Source organism: Micromesistius poutassou (genome assembly GCF_964030765.1).
Source record: "Micromesistius poutassou genome assembly, chromosome: 16".
Classification (NCBI taxonomy): Eukaryota; Metazoa; Chordata; class Actinopteri; order Gadiformes; family Gadidae; genus Micromesistius; species Micromesistius poutassou.
In genome coordinates, this window is record NC_140286.1 from 3,980,474 (window position 1) to 3,990,096 (window position 9,623).

General features: G+C 46.4%; 1 protein-coding gene across 1 annotated transcript; it reads left to right on the forward strand.

Annotated features, from left to right (window-relative positions):
- The first annotated feature begins 236 nt into the window (after nucleotides 1–236).
- Nucleotides 237–3,797, forward strand: LOC311360610 (zinc finger SWIM domain-containing protein 5-like). Its single transcript, XM_084480710.1, has 4 exons — nucleotides 237–673; nucleotides 1,159–1,322; nucleotides 2,382–2,463; nucleotides 2,867–3,797. Exons 1-4 carry the CDS (start codon nucleotides 580–582, stop codon nucleotides 3,727–3,729), a joined length of 1,203 nt encoding a protein of 400 aa, XP_084336836.1. The 5' UTR covers nucleotides 237–579; the 3' UTR covers nucleotides 3,730–3,797.
- The last annotated feature ends 5,826 nt before the right edge of the window (nucleotides 3,798–9,623 follow it).

The window sequence follows — 9,623 nt, forward strand, 5'->3', positions numbered from 1 at the left end:
GGTGACCTGTTATACCACCCGGCGTGAGTGTGATCAGCCGCTACAAGCCGTCTCCGGGTTAGAGGCGGCTGGTTCATGTGTTCAGAGCTAGCCGGTCGGGGGCCGGCAGAGAGCGCGGCCGTCTGCTGCTCAGCTGCTCGTTAGTGGGGCGTGACTCGACACGCCCGTTCTTGGAAATGTGTACAATGTGTTTTTCTTTCTTTCATATCTTTTTTAATGATTGCCTTTTTTTTAAATGCGGGTTCTTCCTTTGAAAAGCACTCTGAAAATGGTGTGTGTTTGAAGGCTGCTATGTGAATAATGAACTGGTCTGGCTGTGTGTTGTTTTTTTTGGCAAACTGTTTTCTGGCAAACTGTTTTCTTATTTCCGTTTGGCTTTCATTTGGTCGTCGTAGTTCCACATGGTTCGGTTCTCATTAACGTGAAAAGACCAAACTGTTAAACCAGTGAAAGGAAAAGGCGTCCAAGCAACACGGACGACACTCAAACGCCACTCTGCTCCCCTCGACCAATAGGCTGCCGGTGCTGGAGTCGTCGGGCGGCTCGGGGGACGTGGGCCACCCCCACCACGGGATCTCCATGGTGCCCAGCAGGTACCCCCGCTGGTTCACCCTGGGGCACCTGGAGTCCCAGCAGTGTGAGCTGGCCTCCACCATGCTGACCGCCGCTAAAGGTAGCGTAACACACGCACGCACGGACACACACACACACACACACACACACACACACACACACACACACACACACACACACACACACACACACACACACACACACACACACACGTGCACAGGCATGCGCACACACATATTACTTCAAACATGTGCTTTGATACACACACACACACACACACACACAGTCCACTGCTATTTGGCAGAAGCTTTCACTCCAACGGCTTTGACATATGATAAATCTTATCTTGCATCAAAGTCCCTTTTTTCACCAACACGCCGCTACATTCACCCTCTCACGCTTCCACACCCACAGGAAAGCACATATGGGCAATTTCACACATGGGCACACACACATGCATGAGCCAATACTGCTGTTACTATTTGGTCATTTAGCAGATGCAGCAGACATGCACATGTGCCTGCTTTCACACGCACACATACACGCAAACAGACTCAAAGCACAGGCACTGTTGCGCCCCCCCAGGTGACATGCTGCGGCTGCGCACGGTGCTGGAGGCGGTGCAGAAGAACATCCACTCGTCCTCGCTGATCTTCAAGCTGGCCCAGGACGCCTTCAAGATCGCCACGCCCGGGGACCACCCCCCCGACATCACCCTGCTCAATGTGGCCCTGGAGCTGGGACTGCAGGTACTGTGTGTGTGTGTGTGTGTGTGTGTGTGTGTGTGTGTGTGTGGAATGCTGATTTGCCGTGTACAAAGTAATGTCAGCATTGTGCTTTCATACAGAAGAATTTATAGTGTGGCCCAATTCAGAGGCACTAAGGATGCACTCTAAAGACATCAAGTTTGATCCTAAATATATATCTTTAATTTTTCTAAACAAATCTCAAAAGTGACACCATCAACGAAAATAATTGAAGTAAAACCAGGAGGCAGGGTAAAAAAAAAACACACTGTAAATATTCACACTTACTTTTCCGTGTTTTTTTTCATGCCAACGCATCAACCGAGAGACAGAAATGCGTGCTCTAGCGAAGCGTTGATTACATATAATCCCACTGGCAATTCTCCGAAATCATGCCACCACACAAAAAAATCTGTTGGCTTCAGTCACTTAACAAATCACTAGCAACTGTGTCCCCAGACTTGTAATTTCTCGCTAACAAGTGGCCACAACATCCCTTTTAAACCCTGGGTGCAAATTTGCTGCCTTTTCCTCAGTTAGTTTAAACCGGCCACCACATAATTAAGGCTTTTGGGTCAGTGGGTACCACTGGAAGAATTTTTCGAGGCGGCATTTGGGCTTTTATGCGGTTTCACAAAGTACATATCCATGGGCTTTTTTTCACAGCAGTGGCTAATTGAGATGGATGTATGTGGGGCAAGCCTCGCACGGACTAGAAAGCTGTTGTTTTTCAACAAAATACTTTGACAGAGGCTTTTAATTATAAAAAGAGACTTTCTTTTCAAACGTATTTTATTATGGGCCTCTGAAGCCCTTTCAGGTTTGGGTTTTGAAGAAAGACCGTGACGAATTGGACCAGTGTCGCTTTGAACGTCGAGGTAGCTACTGCTGTCGCTCGGAATAAGTGTGTAACTCTTCCTCTTCTGTCTGTGTGTGTGTGTGTGTGTGTGTGTGTGTGTGTGTGTGTGTGTGTGTGTGTGTGTGTGTGTGTGTGTGTGTGTGTGTGTGTGTGTGTGTGTGTGTGTGTGTGTGTGTGTGTGTGTGTGTGTGTGTGGCGTGTAGGTCATGAGGATGACCCTGTCCACCCTGAACTGGAGACGGAGGGAGATGGTCCGCTGGTTAGTCACCTGTGCCACCGAAGTCGGTACGTAGCGAACCAAACCACTTCCTGTCGCCCTCCGGGCCGTGTTCCTCAAGGCCCTTCTCTCCTCTCCAATTCTCTTCATTCATTTCAGTTATTTTCAGTCAATCTCTTCTATCTCTTGTTCTTTTGTCATTTCCTTTCCATTTTACTACTTTCTATTATTTTCTTTGCTTCTTCTGTGTGGTAATTTCCCCTCCTTTTTTGTTTTAAATTTCTCTTCTCCACTTACCCGGCGTACGTTTCGCCCTACAAACCCAGCATGCGCCGACCCTCTCCCCCATCCAGACACCCGACCATCCAACCAACCCCCCCCCAACCCACACACCCACACACCCCACACCCACACACGCCTACTCCCCCTCGCTACTCTCCTCTCTGACCTCTCTGATCCCCTCCCTCCCAGGCCTGCGGGCGCTGATCAGCATCCTGCAGAGCTGGTACACGCTCTTCACGCCCACGGAGGCCACCAGCATCGTGGCGGCCACCGTCATGTCCCACAACACCATCCTGCGCCTCAGCCTGGACTACCCGCAGCGGGAGGAGCTGGCGAGCTGCGCGCGCACGCTGGCGCTGCAGTGCGCCATGAAGGACCCGCAGAACTGCGCCCTCTCGGCACTGACGCTCTGCGAGAAGGACCACATCGCCTTCGAGACGGCGTACCAGATCGTGATCGACGCGGCCTCCACCGGCATGACCTACTCGCAGCTGTTCACCATCGCCCGCTACATGGAGCACCGCGGCTACCCGCTGCGCTCCTTCAAGCTGGCGTCGCTGGCCATGACGCACCTCAACCTGGCCTACAACCAGGACACGCACCCGGCCATCAACGACGTGCTGTGGGCGTGCGCGCTCAGCCACTCGCTGGGCAAGAACGAGCTGGCGGCCATCATCCCGCTGGTGGTGAAGAGCGTGCACTGCGCCACGGTGCTCTCGGACATCCTGCGGCGGTGCACCATGACGGCGCCGGGCCTGGCGGGCATCCCCGGCCGCCGCAACTCGGGCAAGCTGATGTCGACGGACAAGGCGCCGCTGCGGCAGCTGCTGGACGCCACCATCTCGGCGTACATCAACACCACGCACTCGCGCCTCACGCACATCAGCCCGCGGCACTACGGCGAGTTCATCGAGTTCCTGAGCAAGGCGCGCGAGACGTTCCTGCTGGCGCAGGACGGCCACATCCAGTTCGCCCAGTTCATAGACAACCTCAAGCAGATCTACAAGGGCAAGAAAAAACTCATGATGCTGGTGCGCGAGCGCTTCGGCTGAGCCGCGCCGCCGCCGCCGCGCCCCCCCCCCCGCCCCCGCCGCCGCCCTCCCCGCTCCTCCGCGCTGTCCGTGAGCTTTCTGTGACCTCATCAGATATCCCCCCCCCCCCCCACACCAAACCTTCCCCCCCCCCCTCCCCCTCCTCTTTGGACAACCGGGACCTTTCGTCAACTTTTGGTTTCTATTTAAGTATTTTTTTTTCGGTTTTGGTTTTTTGTTTGTGGTTCTGCTCGGGGCTCCTGGACCTCGGGGCTCCTGGACGCCGAGCCCTCCGGTCCGGCGGGTCGGTCGGCTGGTCCCATGTGGACGAGCGGTCCACCGCGGTTCTGTGGAGGAGATTTAAAGGACGTGGGAGGGAGGCTATTTTCAAAGAAACAACAACAAAACATTCCCCCCCCCCCCTCCCCAGGGAAGGGACCAGGGAAGGGGCCAGGGAACGTGGAAGAGATGGGAGAGATTTATCAAGACCAAGAACAGCAGACACGTACCAACATGGATGCCGCAAACTCCCAGTGTTATCATACTGTGTGTGTGTGTGTGTGTGTGTGTGTGTGTGTGTGTGTGTGTGTGTGTGTGTGTGTGTGTGTGTGTGTGTGTGTGTGTGTGTGTGTGTGTGTGTGTGTGTGTGTGTGTGTGTGTGTGTGTGTGTGAGCGCTCGCAGTAGAATCGGGTACCAACGGGTGTGTGTGGACTGAAGTTAAGCCGCTGTTAACGAGCGCCTCTCCTACTTCTGTGAGTCGGCACACACACACGGGGCGGGGCGTGACGCCCAAGGCGTCTCACCGCCTTGGGGGGCCTAGGAGAAGCCCCCTCTGGGGGTCTTTTTATGTCCGGCTACTGCAGAGTACACAACTCAAGGCGAGGTGTATGAAGTGTATACCTTATGATAATGAAAGGCATCTTTACCTAGCCTCTTCACCACTGTGTGTGTGTGTGTGTGTGTGTGTGTGTGTGTGTGTGTGTGTGTGTGTGTGTGTGTGTGTGTGTGTGTGTGTGTGTGTGTGTGTGTGTGTGTGTGTGTGTGTGTGTGTGTGTGTGTGTGTGTTGAGCGGTGAGTCACGTGACCATCACCACTATCCCTATATAGTTGCCTGTGGCCAAAGCCTTATTTCATCTTCTTCTAAACCTCCAGTGATTCAGCTCCAACCTCCTTGAACAGGATTTAGTCTCTTAGCAATATTAGCCAGATTGCTTACTGGCGGGAATCGCTGTGGTTACCGGGCAACGTGAAGCTTTGGGAACTGCAGGAGGCCTGCCAGGGTACAGTGACAACAGAGTCCTGGGAGGGGACCAAACCCCTGCTGTGATTGGTTGGTTTTGGTGAATGCTTCTGCTCTCTTAACACACATTAACGCAAAAAAAAAAAACGCATACTGGACGGACACACTCACCCTTTGTGCGTCATGTTTGTTTTCCCGGTGGAGGATGAGAGTCCCCTTTTTCAGTTCCTTTTTGTTTTTGGTTCGGTTTTGTCCGTTTCTTTTAGCTAACGGCAGTGTAAAGTACAGCGAGAGCTTGAATCTTTTTAGCGGTAGGACTGCATGTCGATGCGCGAGCACTTCACACGTATACCTCTCCCCCCATTGCGCTCTGTCCGTTCCTTTAACATTGACTTCCAGAATCCGCCGAGTGGAACACCGCAGAACCAACGGGATTAGCGTTCGATTGGGATTAGCGTTCGATCGGAACAACCTCTCGATTGTTTATTTCGGTTTCTTTTCGTTTGTTTGCGTTTTTTTGGGGAGGAAAATGGCTATGGAAATGAAGGTCAGGGAAAGGGAATTTTATAGAAAGGTTAAAGTTGTTTTTTTTACATTCCATGAGAATAACCTTCAACCGCCCCTCGGGTTCAAAGGTCACCACTTTTTTTTTGTGGAAAGAAGGACAGAAATAAGAATGAGGGAAGAGGAACCAAGCAAAGGACAGTAGTAAACAAAGAGAGAGAGAGACTAAACTCAGTTCTCAGGGAAAATCACTTAAAGAAACAAAATGAAAAAAAATGTAGTAGCATTAAGCATTTAAAAAATATTGTAAATACTGAAAGTGTCAATTCAAAAAATTGTAAAGTTATAATTATTTATGATCAGTACGTTATTATTTTGGCTTTGTGTTATGTCTGTATCCTGAGGGGGACGGGGAGGGATTACTTGAATTTGTTTTATTTTTTATTTTTCTGTTGAATTCTGGCGGGGAATGTGGCGATGTTTTTTGTAATGCGCAAAGGCTTCAATGCATTTCTCAGGTGCTTCTGTGTACATTTCTCCTGTGTTATGTTTTCTCTACTATTATTATTATTAGTATTATTATTATAACTACTATTTACTGGTTAACTAACGGTTTATTACTATTATTTGTACCGTTTTTTTTTTTTTTGGAATTTCAGTTTTGGTAAAAAAAAAAAACAGAAATATAGAAAAGTCAACGTTTTCTAAGGAGGGAACTTGTTATTTGTGGAGTTTTTATGGTTTGAATGAGGACAGTGTTTATTTGGGAACCATACAGAAAACCTTTTTACTATGCAGAATCACTCCAATATGGCCGTTGTCCCCCTTAAACACAAACACTCACACACACATTGACTGGAAAGAGGGAAGGGACTAAAACCTACAACCACTACTTAAAAAGATGGACACAAGTCTATGAAATAATGCGCTGTAGCTAGTTAGCTTAACGCTATAACACTTCAACGATGGGGAGGGGTGGAGTTTGAAAACTGTGGAAAAAGCCTTTTTGATCGATCAATGTACAAAGTTGTTTTCTTGTTTTAAATTCGTTTTTTACGATATTATTAATACAATTATTATTTGTTTTCAATCAGGACTCAAGCCTCCAGTGTCTTCTCTAGGTCAACCGTGTCTCGCTCGGACACAGTGTTGAGAGAAAAAAAGATAGAACAGAGGAGCTAAGAGAGAACATTGGTAGGGCGAAACAATGAGAAAAAGGAAACAGTCTCCTCCCGAACAGCCATCACAATCTGTTATGATTGGTTCTCGTCTGCTTGCGAGGCAAGCACATGATTGTATTCCGTCGTCTTATATTCTTCTGCCAGATTTTTGCTACGCATATCCCCTCTTCACCTGCGCTCGCATTTAGCCCATGAGCACGCTACCCCATTAACGCTAGGGCTATGCTACATGACATCCTGCTATAGCATGCCAGCTCTCATGCTTGTTGGTAGGTTGGGGTGCTACTGGGCCCATGTATTTTCTGAAGCCGGGTTCATTATTTTTTATTTTAAAGTCCAGTTCCACTGCTTTTCTCCCCTTCCCCAAAAAATCCCCAAAAAGCGCAAAGGTCCAAGGTTGGGTTTTACTGATTGATCTGCTTAATAAGGATCAAAGATTTATTAAAAAATTATAATTTCACTCTTTTCTTCTGTATAATTCTTACCCAGTCCCTTCAAACAGCCTCTACTGTATTTGACAGCCACCGATTCAAATACGGCATCACATAATGAAAGGACTTCACCCCCTTCTCCCTACTGCCTTAAACTCTCTCTCTCTAGTCCACTTCTCACTCCCTCTCTTCCTTCCCTCCATCGCTCCGTGTATTACCAGTGTACCAATCGTTTGCTGTTCGCTTTGGTTTCTAATTTGTTCATTTTTTAGGAAAAATAAATCAAACTTGCGCCCCTTTACCAACTGTTCTCCATCTCTCTTCCAATACCCCATACTTTCCGTTTGTATTTTGTCTTAACTTAAGGGAAAAGTTGAAAGTGTTTGTTGCCTCTTTGTGCTACTGATTATATAAAATAAGGTATTTCCAGTATTTGTTGCCACAAGTATGAAAGCTCACCATCAACGCGTTTTTTGTTCTTGAGCGACTCTTCTTGCGACTCCTTTGAGCAACACTGTCTATAAAGCGAGAATTTATTACTATTTATGTAACGCTACTACCATTTTATATTGATTTGTGTTGAAATCTCAGTGCTTTTCTATGAATAAAGTGTGAAACACGTAATATACTTTTGTATCTTTTTATTCTCAGTAGTGATGTCCTAAGAATGAAACGCAAACAGAAAAATGCTCTCGTGGGAAAGACCAGGAAAAGTTATTCAGAGACGTTGTTCAGCTAGTAACAAAGATTTTCTGCGGGGAAATATTCCTTCTCAAAAAATAACTTATTATAATAACTTACACTACTATTCCTCACAAACAATTAGGCCTGAGCGATATGGCTGAAAGACATATCACAATATAACTTGATCGATATAGATAACTATTGATAATTTTAATGACCTAAAAAGACTAGGAATTACCATGTTGAATTTAAACACTTCTGTTTAACACTTAATATGACCTTCCACTGTTCTTCATTGATAAATACTGTCCAATGTCGATACAACAATGAAAAACACTCAAATATTGTAAATAAGTATGGAACCGTGTTTGTGTAACAAACCCAGCTGCTCGATTCGGTGGTCCAGTCTCTTATCTAAATATATTGAATATGTTTTATATTGATATTGATCAAAAGTCTTATCACAATACAATAATTCATTGTTTTATTGCCCAGGCCTACAAACAATACATAATTCAAATGGCCTCTTAAAGAAATGGTCATTAATTCAATGTTGGACCAGGCAGGCTGGCCTAATGATTAGTAGATGAGTGCGTACCAAGCAGAGCTGGACGTGGATGGAAACCCTCACTAATCCCTGGTCCCTGATGACATATTTCATCATGCTGCCTCAGCACATCTCTATTCTCCTTAATTAGTGTTTTAACGGAACTGTAGCCACACAGCAAGGAATGGACTGGTTGTGTGTGTGTGTGTGTGTGTGTGTGTGTGTGTGTGTGTGTGTGTGTGTGTGTGGTAAATGCACTTATTCCTCTTATCTGACCAGATTGAAAAGTAAAAGCTCATGTTGCAAATCGTTACCTCCTACTTAGTGTGTGTGTGTGGCTACAGTTGGACTGCATAAGTAGGCCTATAGACTCATATGATACCTTTTTACAAGTATAAAGGAGAACACACACGCATAGATACACACTTAAGGGAATTGGCCTGCTCCCTATCCCAAACAAAACGACACAGGCCATCTGTGATTTATTTCCCATAAGATTCTCATCCTCTCTCTTCCTCTGTGTGTTTGTAGAGGCCGTCCCATGGTGCATTCCGTCTGTAGACAGAAACCATGACCTGTTGTTCCTGGTTGTGTTAACGCACTGTAACTGATTGGCCCCGTGTGTGTAGGTTGTTGTATATGTGCACTTCTTCACTGCGCTATCCTGAAAGCACCCGCTCTCACTTGGTTGGGAGTAAACAATGCCTGAATTCAGGATTTTATCCATGGTTGACAGGAACTGGGTTTGAATAACACACAGCTAGACAAAGAGGAACATTAATTAGGGGTACATTAATTAACCATGAATTAACATTATTTAATGTAGCAATAATAATTACGTAGCAGATAAACAGTTAAATCATGGTCTAGTAATCATTTACTACTGGTGTTCATGTTGTCGTACGTTACTATGGTTTTATGTGTTCAGGCTGCTCATAACTACTCCCAGTGGTATTAATAAAGTTGTTTTGAATTTAAGTTAACAAAGGTAATGGTGTCGACTAAGGTTTTAATTTATACATTATTAAATAGTGTTAGGGTTATAGTCACAATATGTAAGATTGGTTAATTTACCCTGACCTATATGCTACATAATAATGCTCATTACTAAATTAACATATGTTAATTAATGGTTAATAAATGTGTAACCAGTTAGTTTCAAACCTTCTGCTCTCCTCGCCTTGCTATTCTCTGATATGACCTGTGGTGTTCCACAAGGGTCATACCTTGGCCCACTCCTGTTTCCACTCTTGTCCCCTATAGACGCTCACCAATGCATGGGCTACCATTCAACACTATGCCGATGACACTCACCTGTACATTCAAA

Coding starts and splice junctions, on each gene's coding strand:
- LOC311360610 (XM_084480710.1), top strand. CDS start 580: ATGGTGCCCAGCAGGTACCCCCGCTGGTTCACCCTGGGGCACCTGGAG. Junction 674..1,158: donor CATGCTGACCGCCGCTAAAG/GTAGCGTAACAC, acceptor GCGCCCCCCCAG/GTGACATGCTGCGGCTGCGC. Junction 2,464..2,866: donor CACCTGTGCCACCGAAGTCG/GTACGTAGCGAA, acceptor CCTCCCTCCCAG/GCCTGCGGGCGCTGATCAGC.